A 23,919-nucleotide genomic window follows, 5' to 3' on the forward strand; every position below is an offset into this window, starting at 1 on the left:
TCCCACTCCTGATGTGAAGGATAAAATGGGGTCTCTGCCCAGGAAGAGGCAAACTGTTTACACAAGACATTTCATTTGAGGGTAGGATGAGGTAGCAGGGACTCTACCTTTATTTGGGAGCTACGGTGGCTTGCCTAAAAGAAAATTCCTGCTAAAGGAAACAAAACCCATATGGGGCAGCTAGAATGACAGAACTGCAAGTCCAAAGCACAGCAAATGGTTCACACCAGAGCTGTTGCGAGCCATCAGAGTGAGGGGCATCCTCTCCAGTGTCCTTCCACTGCAAGGGCCAGAACTTACTTGCAGAAATAACTCAGACTCGGGTGTGAAGAAAATTTCAGAAAAAGATAGTGCCTTGCTGAAAACATTTTCCTACCAGGCCCTTCTGGTTCAAGTGTAGAAGCCCTCATCCTGGAGAACTTCCACTTGAGCTATGTTGTCACCCTAGCAAGACATTGATTCCCCCCTGCCACATGCTATACATTTGGGACAGGCAAGGAAGAAAGAGCAGTTGCTTAGGAGACAGTGCCCTGGTTCCAGCTGAGCCCTGGCCCGGAAGGGCAATGAAAGCACTGTAAAATCTCACTGCAAAGCTGGGATACAGGGAAAACAAAGACTTCACTTCAAGGCTGGGCAAGTAGCCTGGGCAGACCACTACTAAGCTGTACTCTGACTCTTCCTTACATAACTTTATCTATTTTTGCAAACAATTTAATAATCAATTAAAAAGGAGTCCTTAAGATGCGTCAAGCACTCTCTCACAAATAACCCAGCAGAAAGGCTCCTGCACACTGAAGCACAGCTCGTGTGCCAGTTCAAGGTAGGTTTCTTTTGCCTTTAATCATTTCTCCCATGAATAAGTAACACCTAATGCAAGTGCTCTTACCCTGACAGTATTTGTATTCTGATACCTAGTTGCTACTCATATGCCTCTCCTAAGACAGTCCCTTAAGATCATAGCAGCAAAGGCAGGAGACATGTGGAAGATGACGTTGCCTAACATAAGTGCTTAAAGCAGTCATTTAGCATAGTACGAATTTCTTATTTCAGACTTTAGGCCGAAAACCTGCTGGATTAGCCCCCTGCATGGAGTCCATTAAACACAGTGTTTTCTATAATATGTGCATACCTATACATGACAAAATTAAAGCTTTCTTCACTGCAGGCTCATCCTCCGTTCAGGTGGCTCCACAGCCAATACTCCTTGACCAAGCACTTCTGCAGACAATACATGGTGCATCACTCATCATTTTGCTCTGTCCTGCTATGTACTTTAAAGTGGACACACCAGCACCTCATTCACATATGCACTTACACCACCACCAACCTTGGTGCAGTTCCACAGGAGGGAAATCTCAAACATGGTATTGGTCACCATCCTCTCAGGTATGTGATTTACTTTAGGGGAAAAGGAATGGTTTCATGATGGAGAATGACTAAGTCAAACACCATTCTTCAGTTACCACGGTTGGATGTCTACCCAAATTCATTGCTGCTGCCCAAGTACTGGAAGTAGAAGTTAGTACCACATCAAGCTCTTTGAATCTGCTGTCTTGTGTTGGGAAGCTGCCTAGAGGTATCTACTGCACACAGAAAGCCAGCAAGAACACTTATGAAGCTAGGGGATTAGACTGAACTTGCTTTGATACATATTCATAAATGCTCATTCTTGCATGTCTGTGTAAGAAAATGCCGAATCATTTAGTCACAGATAATAGTCAGAGTACAGCTCGTCTCTTAAAAAGAGTGCCTTCCGTACTCACCATTCCTAATTTTGCTGTTGCCCGACAATTTTCCTTTGCAACAGTTGCTAAGCAAAACATTTGCAATTCAACGTACTATCACAGCTGATAGATGGTAATTGTTCCTAACCGTTACGCAGTAAAATGCATGGCTGTTGAGTCTTGTTTGTTTTTTGACCTACCCTGTTTTTTTTTCAGATATGTGACACTCAGGATATTTTATTCTTTACCTAGGGAATGTCTAAATAATTTCTACTGCAGTATATGCATGAACAGATGCAGTAAGAATAACAAAACCAGCAGATCCTGGATCCTGCATCACATTACATTAAAAAAAATAAAAACTGAACACTAACAAGAAATAACCCAACAGGACCAGGATTGTGAGCAATCTACAAGCCACCATTGCCATGATGTTTGTCATCTGTTTCCTCAACTAAGGAATCATTTGAGTGAGGCAAAGTGCACACAGATGACAGACAGCAGTGTTAGTTACCATCTGGAAGTCAAATTACCCCTGGTACAAACATTTATTGCCCCTTGTTTCAGATGACCTAAAAACCTCATTCCAGCAATATCGATACAAAGTCTATCAATACCTACTGAAAACAGGTATCTTGCTAGCACCCTAAGACATCTATCACAAGTCCACAAGTCTTCTAATTAGAGGAATTTGGGATTATTTCTGGAAGTTCAAGTAGCTTTCTGTTTCTCCTACAATAACCCAGTTCAGTGTAAGACCAATATAGAAAACTAAATTCAAGATGGACTCAAACTGCTGTATTTTAATATTTGTGGCTAAGAAACTTTACCGTAGGTTAGCAGTCATAGCTAGCACTCAGCAGAATAGGAAGCATCTCCTTTCCTACTGAAGTGTAAAAGAGTAAACAAAAGTCAACTTCATTGAGGAAAAGAGAGGGGAGAGTCTTTCCAACATCACTAACAGACACATGGACAGGGTTTTTTCAAGCTTGTGCTTAGACCAGGAAACCTCTCCTATTCCCCTTCAGCCCAAGAGCTTCCTAAGCAGGTAGACCCCAATAATAAACAGGATGGTCAATTAAGTTCTTTGGCTTCGTCACAGGGCAGGCGGGAAGTACCCTTCTCCTTCCTTTCCCATGTTCAATTCATATAAACTTCATCCATGCATGATGATCAGATTTTCCAGATAAGACAAAGATGATGGAAAAAAACCTTTGGAAGCATGGGGGAAAACAAACTTCTGTGATTCCTAAGAGATGACAGGCGTGTTCAGAAATGGCTTTGGAAATCAGCAGTGACACAGGTTGCTGCCATGTGTGGAAGCTCTAAGAGGACAAGGCAGGTCTTCACAAGTGAACTGGTACTAGACCGAAGAATGGAAAAGCCCCATGCTGTGTATGTGCTTAGGCAGAGATCCGTTTGTCAGGAGAGAGAAAGAAACAGAGGGATCTGCCTTATGCAGGAGGAATAGCAGGAAGGTAAATCACACCCCTCCTTGGGCCCTGTGGAAATTTGCTAGTTATGCCCATTGCTGACAGCAAGGGTAAGCTATAGACCACACTAGAAAATGACTATAGACCAGACCTTCCCTCTTGTTCAAAGCCACACCTAAAACACTCGCTTGAACTTTGTGCTTGGTTCTCCAACAGCATAACTGCTCAGTAACTCAGTACTGGCAAAATTGCTGAGTGACACCCATCCAAAACTTTGTGGCAAGGGACACGGTCCTATTTCCCAGACTGGTCACTGTCAAGCCCAGATAGCTTCATGCACTAATCTCAACCCAGGATCCAGCCAGAACTTGCTTTGGTAGAGATCAGGTTATTACAGAATAAGTTAATTCCTGGCAAAACTCCCCTGGCTTCAAGCTTACACCAGTGACAAGTGCAATTCAGCCCAATCCAGGGTTTGTTCCTAAAACCATCCATTTTCTGCTCTCCCCATAGCTCCCTCCGAGGCTTGCAGGGATGAGCAGGTCTCTGCAATAGAGCTGATGTCAGGCTGCATAGCTTCAGGAATACCAACATGAAACACATTGTTTCAGGGTCTCTGGTTAAGTGATAATCTTCTTCCGGATTTGCATGCCAGCCCCAATTATGCAGTAAACAGAACCGCGCCATGTGATGTGTGCGCTTAACCCTCTTCCTGCCGGCAGCTGCACATCAGCACAAAGTTGCAGTGGGAACAGCAAAACAGTGTCTCCTCAGACTGACTGGCCTTTTGTCCCCAGCTTTGTGCTTGCTGCTGTCTCCTCTGGGAAGCCATATCCACACCATGGAAGGCCCCAGAAGGAGGAACATGATTCCCACCATAACTAGTCCCCTGGAAGTCTGCTTTATTCAGTGATCCATCCTGCTCTGACCCAATCATCCGGCTGGACACCAGCCACAGCCATGTCCAGCAACAACGCTGGTCTACGTGCAGCTTCACGGGGAAAAGGGTACGGGCCAGCAAGATCCTGCAGTGGGAGGCTCAAGCTGATCTTGTCTGTGGGCCAGGAAGAAACAATCCCACTCCCAACACACTGAATAAGCAGTGGGTGGGCTCGAAGAGCAAAGGCTGCAAGCTGTCTCAACCCTTTCCTCAGCAAGCAATCACACGATTGTTACATGCTATAGTAGGTGCTGGCCATTGCCCAGGGGCACCGTGCCTGCTGCGCAAGCATCCGCTGCAGTGCCCCGCACGCAGTGCTCCTACTCCAACGGCTGCCACTCGTGTTGTGCGGACACAGCCATGCAGCCCTACACCAGCACCCACCACAGCTTGGGAAAAGAAAGTGACCTGAACCTGTGGGCTGGAAGCCAGGTAAGTAATGAATTTCAGCCCCTTTCCCCCATGGGATCCTCTTCCTTCCCATGGGATCACACCCCATCATCAAAGCACATAGGATCTAACCTTTGCAGGACTCTTCCTTCCTCTTATGCAGTCAGATGGTCACAGAACACTGTGCTTGTAAGGGAAACATTTTCTTCCTGCACAAATCAGGCAATTCAACTAAGAAAGTGGAATTTTCACAGCATTAGGTTACACTTGGTACTTAACAAGCCTAGCTACACTTCCTAGTGGCCCAGGACCTCCTCACATCCTAGCTCCTACATCCTATGCAGTGCACTGGCAACTGCCAGAGGAAGTTAGTCATTTCCACATTAGACTGTCTCCCATGACATGAGCCAGACAGCCCATTTCTGCACGCAGGTAAGGTATTGTTAAGTGAATTAGAATTTATTTCTTCCCTTCTCAGCTGCCAAAACAGCTAAGCCTTTGCATTGCTTAACAGGCTACTCTCTAGCACTTTTTTCCCTAACTTCCTGATGCTTAAGAACCCAACCCTGACAATTTACAGCCCATTTCCAGCTGTCTGTGTTGCTTCTCTGCATTTAGGACTGCTGTAGGATGAGCTCTACCCAGAACGACTAAACACAGAACCTCAACACATTCATGCTGCAGACTTTGAACTGCACTTGAAGCAACAGCTGGCAGAGCAGTACAGGTCCATATGAACAGCAATCAGGCAGCAAAAGCAAATCAGATCAGAGCACTATGCATTTGCTAGGGAATAAAGAGCAAGGTACCCATCAGTGAAGCCGCTGCAGCACAGCATCCTCCACTGACAGTGGACAACTGCTCAGCTCGCTGTAGCAACAGCCAGCTCTGTTGCATTATGCTAACAGGGAAGCACCACCCCCAGGCATGAGTGGCCAACCCACAGCACAACCCTTTGCTCCCCAAACTCCCTACAGCAGCCTTGCCACTCTTTAAAGATGGGGATCAGACTACTGGTACCTGTTCATGGAGGAAGTCTGGTATTCTGCAAAGCAGCATGGCAAAGTCTTCAGGTTTTGAGCTTTCAGACTTTCGAGGGCTAAAGACTGCACGTGCTGAGCAGCTTTGGTTCCTCAAAGCTTCAGCAACTGGGTTTGTGTGAACTGCTCTGAGCTCCAGCAGTCTCAGCAGGGCCTAAAAGGCAGCAGCTAATACTCCTCCATAGGCAACAGAAGCAGCTTCTTTCCCAGCTCAGCAGCTGCTGCGCAGCGGTTCTTTTGACTGGCTATTAAGCACTCGCTTCCAGAAGGCGGGAGCCTGCATTGGACTTGAAAATGAGACAAATGCCAAATCCCAATCCAGGGCCAGTGCTTGGGGAGCCGTGATGTTGAGAACACAGATCTACTGATATTTATTTCCACAGCAAAAACAGTTAAGAGTGTTTTTTTCTTAGACTCTCTCCAGTTCTCCCCCATCCTCTTGCTGCTCCCTCACTGTGGTGAGCTATTTAGGTTTAACTGTTCTTCCTCTTATTGTTTTGGCAAATTAATTTTAACACCGATTAAGTTCTTTCATCTGGCTCACAGTTCATGTTCCCCAAGCAGTCATGTTGGAGCAATGCAGAGGTTGTGCCTTGCAAGGGAGGGAAGGAGCAGCTGGGGACACACATTTCTCAGTGCAGCCCCCTTACCCTATCAAGCCATAAACACAGTTTCACTGCTTCAAACATCACTTGTGTAAGGCAGATTGCCATTCCCTCACTCCAAAACCCCTCCCCTGTAATCTCAGATATCTTGCATGGCTAGAGGTGGTTTTAAACTGCATTCCTACCTACGGAGAGTTGGCGGGACAGTATTCTTTTCACATGCAGACTAGAACTATCGCCTGGTCCAAGCTGCAAAAATTCAAGGAATTTGGGAAGGGCTTAAAGAAAGTGAGAAAGCATTGCTTTGCTTTCCAACCTAGCAAAAGGTATTCAGAAGCCTGGAACAGAGCACAGATCTCAAGCTCTTTTGGCTGCCAGAACCAGGCCCCCTCTGCATTTGCTCAGCCCCAAATACTACATTGCTGAGGGACTGGTTTCATGGCCGACACTGACCACTTTATTGACAAGCTGCCATGGAAGTGAGCAGTTCTACTCTGCACTCACCCTTGTTGTCCCCCACCCTGTCACCACCTCCTCCTCTTAACCTTAGGCTCAGCAGGATCAACTCTTATCTCTCTGAAAAAACACTTTTCCATAGCATGTGCAGGTACTGATCATGAGTGCATCCAACTGAGAACAAGTAACCGGTAAGCACAGACTGGACTGAAGATTGTGAAACTGCATCTGGAGTGAGTCTTGCCCCTTATGTAAATGGACAAAGAGAGAATACTCAGCACTCGCACATGCAAAAGTTAAATAAATTAGGTGCAAAAGATTTTGGCAGGTCTTTGGAATCATCAGGGACTGCTAATTTGTATATACCTTATGTCACCCTCTGGCAAACTGTCTAGAATACACTTTACAGACTGCAATTACACAATACATTTACTCACCCCCTTCCAAAGGCTGCAGAAGTACCAAAGTTCACTAGCCAAAAAGCAGATAAGCACTACACAAAACTACACTAAGAGCTCTGGAGTGTGTTATGCCCAATATACACGTAAAATATTTTGCCCACTCATATCTTCTTGAGAAGGTAAAACAAGTACCAACTTGGGGGGGCGGGGAATTAAAGCCCAGTTAGTTTGACAGAAACAGGCACGTCTAGCTAACATTTCTGTTCTCTTTGACTAAGATTGGAAGGGTGGTGGTGGTTTTGGTGCACTGCAACTTCACGACAAATAAGCACCCTTACAGAACCTTGTTAAGGCTTCACATGAGAATAAGTCATAGGAGAATGTGACTTGCCAATCCACCACACAGGAAGGTCAGAGGGGAACAGAAACCCAAGCGAGTTTTGCCAAGAGCTCACTCTTTGCTGTAGCATCAGGACAATATTCACACCCAGAGGCGTGCTTATCCAAAGGACACCTCTTCCTGCATGCTGCACCCTGGCACTGAAGAAGTTCTGCTTCTGAGCAGGGCAGCCGCAGGCAGGCCAGAGGTAGGGGCGTGTTTGCACTGGGCACAGTCAGGCTGTGGGAGTCCAAGGTGTGGGTTCGGTCTGTACAGCCCTTCCAAAGGAACTGCTCTCTAGGCGAAGAGCAGAGCCCAGAGGCTGCCAGAACCCACTGCCAGTGGGGGACTTCCAAATAAGCTCTGAAAGAAAGCAACGGCACCAAAACAGTCTCTGTGTGAAAGAGATGAAGAGAATTATTAAAATCTTACTAACAAGAAGTTTCAAAAGCTCTTCCCAGCACCACATAATTTTGTTAATGTATCATACCATGAAAGCCAGCAACCCACCTAAGCAGAATAGCAATCTTCAATCTAAAGCATATGAGATCACCGAGCACAATGGCAGAGTAAGATGGGAACAGAGATTTCCCTTCTCAGCTTCTGTCAATGAAGGTGGAGCAAGAAAATGAAGGGAGAAGAGGAGGAGGGAGAATTTGGGATTGGGAAATATAGATAGAAAAAGAGATATCGAGAAGTACCACAGGAGGCTTTAAACTCAAAGCAAAATTTAACAAAAAATAGCATGCTGGTGATTTTATTCTCTGGTTACGCCTACATCAGAAACCCACTACTGAGTACTGCTGTACTACACTAGCAGCGTTGGAAGGGTGTGGAGAAAGGGATATCTATACTTGCAATTTTATAGCAACACACTGAAAGCAGACATCTGAAGCTAAAGATGACAGAAATACAGAAGCACCACTCTAAAGTGGTCTACTATGAGACCTCATCCTGAAGAGAGACTGGGAAGCACTCAAGTAGGGTATGCTGAGAGTGTCTGTGCCAGCACCTCAAACCAACAAGTCCAATGTATGGCGCTAGTGCAGAAAAATATGGAATTGAACACAGTTGCTGCAGGCTATGAGTAGGGCAAGAGGCTGCAGGAAGATGCACATAGCTGCAAAGGTGTAGCGTAAGGCAACAAGCTGACTGCTCAGGCCAGCAGGCAGAGATCTTCGCACGTCACAGGGCCCATCACAGAGATCTCTGGCCACTGGCACTCTGGGACTTCCTCCGCACCTTACTGACCGTTCTGAACTCCGTGGAAACAAGTACATTTTCAATCTTTCATGCAAGTCAGTGAAAACAGCAGGTAAGTGGCAGAGGCTGACAGCATGCACAAGGTCTGGAGGGATGAGAAAAATCTCTTCCCTCCTAAGCTAAACACTGAGCATATGGAACAAATTCATTCTCATCAGAGATTGCTTCTCTATTCATGTCATCTGCCAGAGGCCATGACGCAGACTGTGCATCTTAGAGTGCATCTATTGCCCAGCACCACACAGGAATGAAGCCTGGAGAATAATCTGCACAATAATTGCTCAAGAGCAAAACAAAAATCCCATGATGGGAGTGGGTTTTGGGTTTTTTTTGGGTGGTGGTGGTATTGTTTGGTTATTTGTTTCATTGTTTTGTTTGTTGTTTTTTTTTAAAAACCAAACAAACAACAAAAAACCAACTCATCCTTAGACTGAAAAGACACTTTGTATTTCTGACCCCATCACAGGCCAAATACTGCAAATGAATACCCTTCCTCAGCCGGCAAGTACAGCCTGACGGCCACCCAGCCGGCTGACGGCTTGGCAGCTAGGTATTTTACCACTGCAGGGCCTGTGCTTGCTGCAGTTGTGTGTACTCACCCACCCTCGCCCCCTTTCATCCAGCAGGACTCTCCACTTTAAAGCTGCCCACACTTGTTCCTCTCCATGGTCCTCCTCCTCCCCAAGAGGGAAGAGCGAGTCACAAGCTTCATCTCAGGAACTAAAATTGAGGAAGCAGAACAAAGGCTGGAGACCAGCACGCTGGTACTGTCCTCCTGTCAGGATATGAAGGGGAGGGCAGGAGAATCATTCAGGAAAGCCAGCTCATTGCTCGCAAAAGAAGTGGCTGGAGAATGCAGCAGACAGATGTGTCTGCTTGGAAACCCAAAGTCCTGCAGAATGAAACTGCAGGACCAGAAGCCGAAGTCTCTTGGCTTTGCCTACAAAGGTAGTAATTTGGCGGGTGGGTGGAGAGCACAGACACTGTGCGTAGGGATAACAGGGTCCTCTGACAGCAAGAGGAGACATTGAGTCTGCTGCAACATAAGATATTTTCTGCCATGTAACAAACTAAATGTTAAGTACTACTACATCACACCTTCAATACAACCAGCTGCCCTGCAAGTTCCACTCAACACCAGTGTGCTCTGTGACACAGCCTGCAAAGGGAAGGCCTCCTTTCTGATAAACGAGCACCAGGAGATCACCATGAGCTGGGCACACTGGCTTACCTCCATGGAGCTCCTGAGCTGCTCCCTGCTGTGGGAAGCCCACGTGGCACCAGCCGGGGCTTTGGCACCAGCCGGAGCTTGGCACAAGAGGCAGCAGAGGCAGCATGGCCTGTGCCAGGCTTGCCCTGTGTCCCCTGCACCCACCCCGGGGCCATCAGCAGTAATTACCTCTCACAGGACTGCAGGCAAAAGTTGTTCCAAGCTCTGCAAACGCAGAGGATATTACGCTTCAAGTGTTTTAGTTACTGTAAGCAGTTCACTAATTACAGTAGTAATGATTGGATTATGGCCAGTTAACAGCTTTAAAGAAACAAGCCATTACAGGAGGGGGAGGGAAATACTCGTTTGGGTCTAGGATGGAAACAGCTTTCAGTGGTCCACCCTGCAGGAGGCTGTCAGCAGCTGGCTGGGTCAGAACATTTGCAACAGGCTGCAACAGCAAGAAGCAGTGTAATGTGTCACTAAATAATAGGCTGGCACATGAAAATTATCAGTGTTGGAGGAAGTGTGCTTGCAGGAACAAAGGTCCCCGTTCATACGCTGGCCCTGTCAGCTCCAACACCTCTGCATGAGTGGACCCAGAAGACATGATGCAGACAGGTGTATGCATGCTAAGTTACTGACACAGTATCATGCTTGTGATGCTTTGTTTCAGCATGCAAGGAGTTGTGACTACAGGCATTTTAGAAACTCTTTCACAGCGACCTGCTAGCTCCAACCAACTGCCAAATGCAAACACCCACAGTATCAGGAGCCAAAGGCACTCACCAGAAAGAGCAGCTAGAAATTTCTTTTTACTAGCAATTGCGGCCAGCACTGGAAGGGCCACAGTATCTGGCATTAACCTCTTAGTCCCTTCAGTTGCATAAAGTCCACACAAGGAACATGCAGTGAGGCTCCCTGCACACCTGACACTCACCCATCTCCTTGTTCTTCCACAGCATCTGACTGAAGAGCAGTCTTTGCAGAAAAGCAGCCGGACCAGTCGATCCCTGCAAGAAGTCCTATACCAATGCACAGAGACTGCAACAAGGACTGCCAGCTCTGGAAGATGAAGGGTTTTTTTGTGACCATGCCTCTTCCATGGAGGGCAAGAGGTCCCAGGTGCAGCTTACACCCTTGAAGGGCACCCTCCTCCCTGAGGCACCTTCCATAAAAGAGGAAAGGAATATTCTATTTTACAGAAGAAATCCCCAGTGTGTTGAAACCACAAGGAGAGGAACAATACTCATTCCTAGACGACTACCCTGCTGGTGCTGCTAGCAGTATGTCCCTGTGGGTTGGGTAGCTCTGCCTAACCAAGGAAAACCAATCCCTTGGACCCTCACCACTCACCCTACGAAATGCAGGTCTCTACACCCCACGCCAGCCCTCACCCACAACAGCCACCCCTTGGTGGTGGCACCCCACCATCATGACCCCTGCACAAGCCTTTCACTGACTCCCATCACCCCCTCCTCAGCAGTATCTTGCTCTGCTTGGTCTCCTTGTTCTCTCCCTTCAGAGGTCTTCAGCTGAGGACTGGCAGAAACAGAGTTTGGTATCGCTGGCTGGAGGGTGAGGATTTCTGGCAGGAGAAAACCAGTGGAGCTGGGCATCTTGCCCAGAGTGAGTTCACACTTGGCTCACCACAGCTGGAAATAGTCTCATCCCTGGCCAGAGCTCCCCAACGGCCCAACAAAACCCTTGGGAAAAGGCAAGTTTCCACGCGTTAGCCATTTTGAAACAGACTGGTTCATATTCATGAATGTACTCCCCCGCTGCCCCCACCCAGCTTCTCTGCACAGCACAGCCGCCTGCAAGTGCCATGGCGAAAAGGTGCTGGACGAGCAAGCACTGACGAAGCACAAAGCCTTGCTTTGTGCACGGAGCCAGGTGTGGCCAAGACCGATGCTTCCTCTGAAGATGCTCATCCTGTACATCAACACCATGAGCAGAGCTAGAGGGAAGGCAGAGGCTTGAACAAATATATCTCCCCACTCCTCTTCCCACCACACCCTTGCATACTGGTCTCCCCTCCCTCATTGGTGGGAGATCTCCACATCTCCCAAACTAGATAAGACATGTAGGAAACTCACCTGGGAGCATAAATATGCTTAAAAAGCTGGAACTGCTTTTGGCTGCAATCAAAGTTTTCCTTAGGAAATTAAGTATTTTGTGTTGTGATAAACCCTGGTAAAGATGTGTTCTAAACAGCTTTAACAAAAGTGTCCTTTCTTTGGCATTGTTTAGCAGTTAAGAAATTAACTTGTGCTTTTTTCTTCCCGCTTGTGGAGCCACATTTTAAAGGTTTTCTTGGGGATAATACATTAAAGTAACAGAATTAACATCACCTACTGAAGGGCAGATTTAAATAAACTGAGGGGGAATCACAGTTAAGTACACTGGGTAGCAAGAGAAACTCTGCCTGCTATAGAGCCAATGAATCTGGCCAGAAAACAGGACTCTGAGATGTACACTTCACTTTCCATGATGAAGAAAAGAATACTCAGCTGGGATGCAGAGACCATACATGGTTCTCTCACTCTCTCTCATCTCTCAGAGGCCTTTACAGGCTAGCTCCTGGAGTGAAGATATAACAGCACAACTTCCATTTACAGCAGCAGTAAAGTTCAAGTGTTTAGCATCATATGCTGCAGCAAGGAATAGCGAGTGCCCTGGCTGCTTGATCCAAAGGCCATAGAAAGTAGAAGTCCTTCCTCCACTGCCAACTGGCCTTGGTTCAGCACCTCTGCAGGACAGGAGAGTTGTCCTCAGTGTTGCAAAAGGAAGCACAAGTATCCTACATGTAACTTCTCCAGCCATCCAGCACTCTGCTCGTGGAAGGAGCAGGGTGAACAGGCTGCCCATCCACACTGTGCTGTGTGGCACAGAGATGCAAGACTTCACAAGGGTTCCTCTGAAAATGAGGGACATGCATAGGATGCACAAGCAGAGCCCACCTGTGCTATCCTGAAGGGCACACTGCATCGCAGTAATGCATGGTCACTGCAAAGTCAAGCACATGGCCAAAGAAGCAACCAGCTGATACATCAAGTCATCCCTGACTTCCCATTGACCACATAAACCATCTAAGAGGATGTGGAAAAAGCTGCTGTTTAAGAAGTCTTCCCTGCAGCCTCCTCACCTGTCTATCAACTATCCACACTGGTGTGTTCCTGCAATATTGCCCAGAAGCCCTGGATTGCTGGCATTCAGAGACCTACTTGAAACCACTCCAATCTGAGTGATATATGGAGACTCACATCAGTGGTGTCCACTGTAGTGAGTGTTAATAGCCAAGACACGGCCTTTTCACCTGACAACACTTCCCTTCTTGGCTCCAATACAATGGAAAGGCCAGTTTTGCTATCATTTCCCACGCTACAGGGATGAATACATTTCCAGGAGGTTTTCAGTTTGCATAGATAGAGTGAAAAATCAACGATTTATCTGGATGAGACCCCACAATCCCCTTTGTTTATGCATGCATACCCCAGGCCTGTCAATGGGAACTGTTTCAGTGCACTAGAGCATGGAGAAGGTCTCTGCAGAGTCTTGTTCACGTTGTAGCGCTTCAAAGCAGCAACAGATTTGGAAGAAGAGAGGACAACTGCAGGTAAAAGCTTGAAGTCAGTCAGCTGCATACAAGGGTTGGCTTGCAAAGGCCTGACCCAGCCCTTACCAATAGGATGCACATTGTTGCCAGCAGAGCAGGAAAGACAACAACAGGAAAACAACATGGGGGAAAAATGGTTCTGCTTTACTGCCTAATAGGGAGCCAAGAGGTTAAACTGGCACCAGGCCACACCACAAACATCCTATGACCAAGTTCTACTCTCAGGCAGTGGAGGGACAAGAGCAGCAAAGGCAACAGTGGGAGGGGAACAGGAAGGAAGATTTTTTTTTTTTTTTGCTAATCATATTAATGTTAGTGGGGTTGCTCACTTAAGCATCTTTTGGGTTGGCCCAAGGGAATCCCCAGTTCTGTCTTGGTGATCAGGGTGACTACGGAGAGTCTGTATGTCAGTCTCACACACCAGGTGGCTCTACAGACTTCAACAAAGCAGACTTTTCTGGCATGACTAGCATCAGCAGAAGGTCCTGCTGCTGACCAGCCTATCTTAGCACTCTACACCAACTCATCTCAATAGGTCCAAGCTCTGTGTAACATGTTTCAGGCCCAAACCCGAGTTAATGCAAATCTTACATCCCTATGAAGAAAAAGGTGACTGCCTTTCTTGCTAAGGTCATGGTTTTCCCTACCTAGCACTTGCCAAGCATACTACACACATCTTTCCCCCTACACGCACAGTTCACCTATGGCTTTGAGGGGATGAGAGGGTTTTACATTGCTATACAAGATCTGTAGTAGTCACGCTAAGCACGTTCCACATGGTAACCATCATGTTTCCAATAGTCACACATGGCAGGAAATCAGTTCTATGCTCTTTATAAAAGAAGAGTAAACTCCGTTGCATCCCATCCTCCTCAAACACCGTACAGAACACCTCTAAAAATCACAGCAACACATCCAGCAAGCTCCTGGGGCAGATGCAACACATTAAAGTGAGACCAGTCCACTATATGTGTTGCATTTTAGCAGCTTCACAACGTTTCCCCAGACAACTCTCAAGCCTCTTTTCTGCAGTGACTGCTTTCTGCACCTAATTGTCAGAAGGAGCACAGCCATCCTCTGCTAGTGTAAGTGCACCCCAGATAACAGTCTGAGTGTCGGGCACAACAGTGATAATCCACAGGCAGCTGGAAAATGCTCTCAGTCCTTCCCCAGCACAGCCGTCCAAGTTTTCACCATCTCTGTCACTGCTGCTTGTGCCAGCCTTAAGAACTCCAAGCCAAAGTCTTAAGTGGATTCCAGTGAGGTGGCACAGAAAAGGTGACACAGGCTCACAACCTGGCCAGAAAGGCCAACTGAACCCTGCTCCTCCTCCAGTTAAAAAACTGCATGAGAACTGCACCTCTCACACAGCACACATGGGAAGAGCAAGGTGCCTACAGCAGGAGCAGCTGGGGAGCATGTTACTACCATTCATGGTGGTCACCTCAGTGCTGGGAAGAGCAGGTACCATTCATTCACTGAGTCTCCACTGTAACACACGCTGCTTCTCAAAATGCAGTCCCGGTGTTCACAAACACTTTTACTTAACAGGTTTACCGGTCCACATTCTCACAGCTACCATCCAGTTACACTTGAATTTCATAGCCAGACAACAGCACCTCATACAAAAGCACCCACTTCCTTCTAAGGGGACAAGTTCTCACCAGACAGCCAAGAAAACTGAAGTTTCCAATCAGTTTCTGCTTAAAAATGCCCTATGTGGCATGCCAGATGCCCCAAGCTACACCACCAAGCACTGCAAGCGGCCAGGGAGGAAAACAATGTTATCCTCTCTAGCCTTCGCACTTAAGCACAGCAAAAAAACGTCATTACCAAATCACACACAGAAGAATTTAAACTGGTTGCCTGAAGCAGTCAGCAAGAAATTCCCCGGACAGACACACTTTACATCACTGGGCTGGTAGCTGGATGCCTTTGAGGTGTTCCACCCTTCCCTAGAACATTAGGAGAAGGAACAGTTCAATGCAGTTTGGCAAGTATCATGTTCTTATAAGTTGAACCTTGGGATTCGTTACCGAGCCCCCCAAAGTACGCGTGGTCTCCTTTTTAACCCATGTCTGCTTTCTCCTTACTTCCCCCCCACTTAAATAGGATGCTAAATAGGTGGGTAAGTCACTGCAAAGTGCACATGCCTCATTCATCATGCATCAAGAGGTTACAATGAATAATAATGTTGTCATTAAAAAACCCACAACTGCACATCCTGACGAAACCTGACCACAGAAAATATGAGGCAGCTCCCACACTCAAGACAAGTAACTGATCTACAAAGCCAGATATTTCCAGAGCCCCCTACAGCAACTTCTGAGTTTAGTGTTTTGAAGAGCAAGTATCTGGCAATAAGCTACCTATGTTAAACAACAAAAGCTTGATCTGGAAGAGATATCTGGTGACCTATATTGCCTGCCTGTTTGACTATAAAAGAGCAGCTGAGCAAGCAGCCTTACAAATTTCAGCATTCTGCTTCTGTATGATACTGGTTGGTGCAAAATAAGGCACAGAAGATCCTCACATGCATCAGGGCCACCTTTCCGGCAGCACACCCACATTGCAAAGACCACACAAGCACCATCCCTCACTATGGCCCATAGAGTACTACACAGCATCACTCACAGCAGGAGCAAAGGGACTCAGTGCTGTACGTTCACTAATGACACACTTATTTGCCTCATGGCTGAATCTGTAATGGTACTGAAAGAAATTTTAGCAAACTACAGACTAGGTGCAGTATCACGCCTCTTGTGGATCCACAGCAACTACGACAAATGTAGTTTTCTGGAAATCTAGAAACCCTTCTCAAAATAGACCCTGTCTGGACAAGAGTACACTCAGTCCAAGGGCAAAGGAAGCTGTGATTGTGACTTTTACATTTTGGTGGCGATACTAGTCACACTTATGCCACCTGATCTGAGCATGCTACCCCGCAGGCTTGGAGGTGGGGTGTTTCCATGAGGGACCTGGGCTCTTTAAACAGGTACTTTCTATCACTAACAACCCTACCTCAAACAGAGAGGTAATTAGCACAGCAAAATTCAAATCCTAACAAGAGCAGTAAGACCTGTTGGATGCAGACACAGCAGGGCCATGAGACCCATGGCTTTTTAGGTTATGCAATCGGCCCCGTATTTATGTGTATCTTTACACACAGTGCATGGCACAGTGTCAAAAGGGGTTCTGGGAGACGGCCATTTCTAACAGGCAATTTCTTGCAAGTCTGTGAATAACTGTACTTAGTAAGTACTTCTTTAGGGCAGAAAAGATGCTCCCAAAGTCAGTACTATCACTGCTTCAGCAGCACTGTAAATCTAAGCGATGCAGCTCTCTCAGCCAGAGGTATTATTTACTGTCACATTGCCACAGAAATGCCAATCTGGTGAGGCACAGCAGCACTGGATAAAGACAAGGCACATTTATTTCAGCAAATTTTTTTGTTTGGTTGGTTGGGTTTTTTTTTTAAGGAAAAGCATTACTATCGTTCCTTACAGCATTTAAGTTGTATATGGTTGTCTTCTACATGCTGCAAATGAACCCCTCTTCCTACTCATTGTCAAGACAGCAGCTGCCAGGTCATTACAGCTGGGACAAGTTGCTTCAGGCCAGATTTTAAAATAAACCCTGAACAAGGTGCACCTTGACCAACCAGTTGACGAGAGTGGCCAACAGGAGGCATGCAGGGCCTGAGGGGCTCTCTCCACCAAGACCCCAAAGTAGTGCCAACTTCACCCCAGTGTCATTCCTGACCTCCCTGGGACACTCAGGAGGCAGTGGCAGGAGGTTGTCCTTATCTCCAATGTCCTTCACCTCACCCACAAAGACGACCCAGGCATGCTGAGCACCAAATGGCTCACCCGATCCCTCAAGGCCAAATCCTTCACCAAAGCTTCAGCAAAGCTCCTTCACCAAAAGCCCTCAGACTGACTCAGGAGAAGTCTGAACCCTGCAGAGCAAGATGGAGAAATGTCCTTGTGGGCATGAGTGACGATCTCTTGGCCAGTAAACACCAACATACGTACATTTTACACAGCAAGGTTCCTACCCCAACAGCTAGGTGAGACTGTTGCGATGCCTTTCAGCGAGTTTTTTGTAACACAGGAACAGCAGGATCAATTCCGTTATGCCTTGGCTGGTGCTACTTTGAGGCCTGTCTCCAGACAGGAAAGAAGAGAGATGGGAGAAGAAAGAAAAGGCTATTAGAAGAAACTACTGAAATGAGTTCAACAGTGCAAAGGGGAAAATATTTTAATTCCCAGAAGAGACCCCCTGCTCCCGAACAAAAGGCTGTGCAGAGGCTTATATCAAGTGAGAAGTAGCTGGATTTGTTCCGCACATTGTATTTTTTGCCGCTTACGAACAGCGACGCTGCAACGAGCTCTTTAAAACCTCTTTTGATAGACATGAAAAATAGGCTTCGCGTGGAAAGCTGCTTTCCTCCCAGGAACTGTCACTTTATCCCTACATTGTAAAACAGTAACTTCCCAGGAAGGGGCAGGTGGGAAGAGGCACGAGACCAGTGTCTCTTCTCTGTATCATATTCAGGGGGCCAAGCTGCACACTGCAAACATGAAATTCACTCTGCAGCTCACCTATTTACCCATCTCAAAGCAGCTCACAAGATCATCTCTCAAACACCATTCCAGCCAGCTAAGGCTGTCATATCTGTCTCTCAGGACACAGAAAACCTGTGAACCAGCATCTCCTGAAAATTCAGCAAACTTGTCCTTACAGCATGCCTCTTGAGGCTGTCACAAAAAAAAAAAAAAAAAAAAAAGTCACAGATCTTCCTGCTTCCGATGGATGCCCTGCCGTGAGCTCTGCTGAGTCCATGCAGCTGGGAGAAGGGGAGGTAGATTCAATTCATCTTTGAGTAACATCTCTAGACTGTTTGCTTCCCAAGTTTCAATTAGTCCCAGCTGCACAAAGCCGCACAGGACAGCACTGTGGCACAGCTCTCCCCAGGCCACAGGGCTTTACTAAGCTGAGACACAAGGGGCTGGGTGGGAAACAGCCAGCAAGACACAGTCTCTTCTCACACAGATACTTGGTCACTGGATTACCAGCCATGCTACCACTTCAGATATGCCATCTCCTCTCCCATAGCGGCCCTGAGCACAGAAGTTGCAAGTCTGCCTCACCAGCTGTCCTCAGTGCTATAAATAATAACAGCAGCAACGATTTGGTAGTACTTACATCAGATTTAGTACTATCTGATTTAGTACTTAGATTTCCTCTATCAGAATTTCTCTAGCTATTCCTTAGGTGAAGGAAAACCTAAACCACATGAATCAACCAGGAAACACTAAGCTTGAAGAGAGCTTCCAGGAATACTTGGGAGGCACAAATCTCTCCTGTTCAACTCAGTAAGTATCAACTAACATGTACAGTAATGAACATTTAACTTCAACTACTGCAGTGATTTCATTTCACAAGAAAGAAGGGGTGACAGTTTTGCTACACTACACATCCCAGGCTTATGCTTGGTGGATACTGTTATCTCGTCACCTCTGAAGGTATCAAGCCTCAAGACCCTGACAGGGCTTTCGGTCACATTCAGACCCTGGGGAAGGGAACAAAACTGTCCCTCAGTATCCGCACAGCCTACACAGGCTGGGGTCCAGTCATCTATCCCTTTGAGGGTGCACAAGCCTGACTGGCTGCAACTGGGAGCCATCATTCCCAGACTTGATCTTCCTACCTACAGACACCAGAGGGGTGGGTCATGATAAAACCATGAACTTGCACTCACGGCAGAAGGGAACAGCTTCAAGGGAACAGCTTCAACTGTCCGTCGGCAGGAAGAAAATCAATCAAGCAACCCCACCACCAACCAGCGAAGGGCACCGAACCATATAGAGCCCTGCCGTTCAGCAAGCTGGAGAATGACACTCAGCACATCAAATTCAACTGATAGCAGCTGACCATCAGAAGAAATTGGCTTGGGTTATTTTGGAACAGATACGTTAATTCCTTAAAACTCCCTCTTGGCTTCTCCCCTACGCTGCCCAAGTAACCCAAGTTAACAGAGTAGCTCTCTGTCCCCCTCTTGTGATAAGATCAAGAGGACTTATCTCCTAGAAGGAGACAATATTAAAAGAGCATGGCCTTTACTGCACGTACCACAACCTGGGCTTTAGGACTCCTTTTAAAGCCAAAGGTTCAGCTCCTGCTTCTGACAACCGAGTCAGTGTGCCACTACATATAAATTATTTTGCCTCACCCTGCACTGTGAAAGGCAAAAAACCCCCCATGTCATGACAATCATTTTCCCTCACAGCCTGTGAGCAACACTGCCCATCTCGGTCTGGGCCCTGCTGGCCGTTTCTAGATGTATTTACCTCATATAGGTGTAGGCCTGGAGATACAGATCACAGCTAGGCAGTTCTTTTGAAAAGGCAGAAACTTTCCTCCTCAAAGGAGCAGAGCCTGGTCTTCCTATAAGCCACGCAGGACTCACCCCCCAGACCACAGTTACATTCCCCTCCTTCTCCTTTGTTGAAATGTAACAAACATAACTCACACCCCATCAACCCTTTCTCCACTAAATGCCCTTGTTTGTGTGCTTTAATTCTCATGCTGTCTACTCTCACCACCCAGGTCCCTCCAAGCAGCTTTAGAGCTACCACCTTCCATTAACTCGTCAGGCTCCCGAGTTCAGTGATGCCACCTCAGACGCTATGAACAGGAGAACCTGGAAACCCCCCATCCGGAAGCAGAGGGGCTGAAGAAGAAGAGTCCTCTCACTGCCGTGCCCTCCTTCCCACTTGCTCCCAGATCCTTACAAGAAGCCACATTACATATATTAATAGATCACCTACGCATAAATAAGCGATACCCTCCCCTCTGGCAGGGAAGGGCTGGGGGTTCCCCTGCCTGCTCGCAGCTGGGGCTGAGCAAGGCGCGACCCCAACGCCAGCCCAGGGTGAGCAAGTGCGAGCCGGGAAGAGCGGCGGGACCCCGCGGCACCGCGGGGTGTCCCTGCCATGGCAGCGCGAGCCCTGCTCCGAATTCTGCTGTATTGTTGCCTGATGAAGTGACTAAAACGGAAATGTTTCGGGGATTAGGATTCCTGAGTGATCTAATACAGGATGCTTTTGGTTTAAAGGAGGAGGGGAAAAAAAAACATAACTAGAGAGCGGCGCGGCTGGAGCTCCTCTTGAGCTCCCCCCCCCCCCCGCCACCCTTTCGGTTTAAAAAAAGGGCCGAATGTTACCATTTTTGGACATGAGCTCCGCGCAAGCCCTGCCCTAAACCACACCATTCAAACCAGAAGCCAGTTACGGTCCCGCTGCCGGGCCGCCGGGGCGGGGGCAGCGGGGGGGCCACGGGGGCGGCGGGGGTGGGGGGAAGCTGCCCGCCGCGCTCCTCCCGGGCGCACCTGCGGGCCGGGCCCGCCTTAGCGGGCCGAGTACCGGTGACAGGGCGGACATCTGTTGCTGCGGGGGAACCGCCGCGGCACCTCCCTCGCTCCCTCCTTCCCCGCCATCACCTGCCCGCTCCATCCACCCCCGCCGCCTCGCCACGCCGCGCAGCGCCAGCCCCCGGCCAGGCGCGCACCGGCCCGCCGCGGCCGCTGGGGGTGGCGGGCACGGGTCCCGGTGGCCCCGCGGTGTGCCGGGAGGGGAGGGGACAGAGGCGCGCCCACCTTCCTCTGCTGCTTCTCCCAGGCTGGGTCGAGGAGCAGGTCCCGGTCCCAGTCCTCCTCCGGCTGCATGTAGTCGTTGGTCTGCTGCGGGTCGTAGTGATCCATGGCTGCTGCTGCTGCTGCTGCTGCTACTACTACTGCTGCTGCTGCTACTGCTAAAGCTGCTGCTGCTAATGCTGCGGCCCGTGCCCGCCCCGGTAAGCTGCCCGCTGTGCCCGGCCCCGCGGCCGCTCAGCCCGAGCAGGCGGCGGCGGCGCCCGCTCTCACCTCTCCACCTCAGCCGCGCGCAGCACCGCGGGTGCGGGTGCGGGACGCCCCGCCCCGCCCCCGCCCCGCCCCCGCCCGGCTCATTGGCTAGGGCCCGCGGCCGAGCTGCATTTCCCAGCAACAGCCTCTCGCTCATTGCGCTTCTCGTGCGCCCGTCACGGTGCCCGGCCGCCGCCATAGGCGGGCTGCTGCTGCCCCGCCCCCAGCCCCGCCCACACCTCTCCCGCGGCGGCGGCCGAGGGCGGGCGAACCGGGGCCGGCCCGGGGCGATGCGGGGAAGCTCGGTGCTGCTGTCGGGGCATTTTCCGCTCCGCGGCGGTACGGGGCGCGGGAGCCCGTACCGGGAGCAGGCCCCTCGCAGATCCGCCCTGGCGGGTGGTGCGGCGGAGCGGTGCGGGGGGCGGCTGAGCAGCATTTTGTCCCTGGGAGGCCGCTTTGGTGCGGCGCAGCTGGCGGCCCGGCCTCCCGGGCCCGAAGTGAGGGCGCTCGGTCACAGCCCTGTAGCCCCGCCACCCTCCGCCTCGGAATACTGCTTCCTCGTGGGGTCTCGCCGGTGTGCCCGCACCGAGGGTGCCGAAATATAGCGATTTTCTCTTGTTCCTGGCCGGCAGCGGTGGGTGGGCGCTAGGATTGCCAGCGCCGTGGCTGAGGCCTCGCACCCGGAGCCGAGGGCTGCAGGTGTGCGGTGCCAGGCCGCCCGGCCGGGCCCACAAGTACCTGCTTGACAGGGAAACGCTGAACCAAACCACATATGGCTCCTCTCAGGCTTCCCGGGAGAGAAACACAAGCTGTTAAGGAGCGCACCAACACACAAATGTTTCACGTGGGTTTCTGTCAGTGAAACAGGTGGGGGGGGGGAAATGACAATGGCATGACTAGTTTCCCCTAGTAGTCTCACTGAGAAGCAGGATGGTATCTCTCTGAAAAGTGAGAGAAAGCCTGAAGACACGCTGCTCCACACCACCATCTAGGGCAGAGTGAGCTCCTGTCCCAGTTCATCCTGATTCAGAGGAAACAGAGAATTTGTGGCCTGTGAATGTGGGAGAGAGGGATGCTGAGAATGGACCGGAAGGATGCTGCAAAGCATCAAGGTGGATTGAGCACAGATGTTCAACATCAGGCAGGATTTAGCCCCAAATTACACCAGTGAGCTCTTCTTCCAAAAGAGGGGAATTTGCTTCCTGCTTCTTGCAAACATTGGAAGTGAAATTGGATATATTCTTTCACTTCTTGGTGTAAATAACTGTGCAGACCATAACAGACAGATGCTCTGTATGGTACTCTGTCTTCCTGTGTCATATGATGCTCTTCATGTATGCTTTCAGACATCATAAACACAAATATAATTATCAGTATTGTTCTGCACCGTTCAGAGACATGTATTTACCTTGCCATGCATCACTTAAGTTAGAAAGATTTAAGCAGGCAAATACAGTAACATCCATGATTTTCAAAACCAGTGCAAGATGTCTCCATTTTTAGACTGTTTGGGAAACCAGGCTCAGGGCAGCCAGATCTGAGGAATCCAGGACTACCAGGCGCTTTGGAAATCCTTCTGGCTGTGCTTCATGATGAAGTGGTGGGGAATGCAAAATAGTCATATCACTCTGGAGAAATGGTAATGGACTTGAAGGAAACTTCCCCCACCATTCTGCACTGTGGAGAGGTACAGATGACTTAACTGGTTTCTGAGAAGCAGAGTGGAAGAATTTACATTGGGGAAACATGTAAATCATCAGGGTTTAAAGAGAAAAGGCCAGTTTTTATTTCTTACAGCCATTTGATGAACACCCAGTAACAGAAATTATGAACAGCTACAGCCTGATCACATGATAATTTAGAGACAGCAAATGTGTCTAACAGTTTTCCTACCTTCTAGTTTTTCTTATTTGTCAAGACACTTCCAACCTGCAGAATCTGGAAGAATATGAGAATTGGCAAATTCTGGGGGAAAAAAAAAGGAGGAGGGAAGCAAACACATTCCTTGAGAGAAGTCCTGGGCTTTGTATTTTAAGGCAGGGGGTCCTATTGTATTGCTTCCCCACTCTCATACTTTAAGAGCCCATTGTTGAAACCTACTTTTAACACCTCCCCAAATGTGGTGAGAGGTCTCAACTGCTGTTCAGCAAGTGAGGATTTTCAGCATTTTCCAGGAGATGCTCAGCACCATGGAGATCCAAGCCCTAAGACATGGCTTGCATTTCTGGATGCTGCCTCTTTGGTTCCTTGGAGTTGAGTTGCAAAGCAACAATCCCCATAGTCATAATGTTATACTTAGCTGTGTAAGATGCACCTAGTGATCTCTCTTACAGAGGTTGGTAGTACTACAAACAGAAAAATGTTATTAATTGCCAATATCCCACTCCTTTACCTATTCCTGCTTGCACAGCGCAGAGGATGGATTAGACGATTTAGTGTAAAACATCAGTGCAATAAAATGTAATAAAATCAAGAACAGCTGTGAGCTTTCTAGTATATTAGAGCCTCTTTCCTAATTGTCCTTGCCATCTGTATTTCTAACTTCATGATCCT

General features: G+C 48.5%; 1 protein-coding gene across 5 annotated transcripts in view; it reads right to left on the reverse strand.

The window, feature by feature from the left end:
• ACTN1 (actinin alpha 1) overlaps positions 1-21,419 on the reverse strand; it is a 91,119-nt gene extending 69,700 nt beyond the window's left edge. For 4 of the 5 annotated variants that reach the window (XM_055803143.1, XM_055803140.1, XM_055803137.1 and 1 more), the window contains exon 1: positions 21,121-21,418. In XM_055803143.1, coding sequence (XP_055659118.1) covers positions 21,121-21,225 — 105 coding nt within the window. In that variant the 5' untranslated portion in view covers positions 21,226-21,418. Of the gene's footprint in view, positions 1-21,120 lie in introns of all 5 variants that reach the window. The other variant, XM_055803149.1, reaches the window with a different exon arrangement.
• Between the last annotated feature and the right edge of the window lie 2,500 nt (positions 21,420-23,919).

This window comes from Falco peregrinus, chromosome 1 (assembly GCF_023634155.1).
Source record: "Falco peregrinus isolate bFalPer1 chromosome 1, bFalPer1.pri, whole genome shotgun sequence".
Taxonomy (NCBI): domain Eukaryota; kingdom Metazoa; phylum Chordata; class Aves; order Falconiformes; family Falconidae; genus Falco; species Falco peregrinus.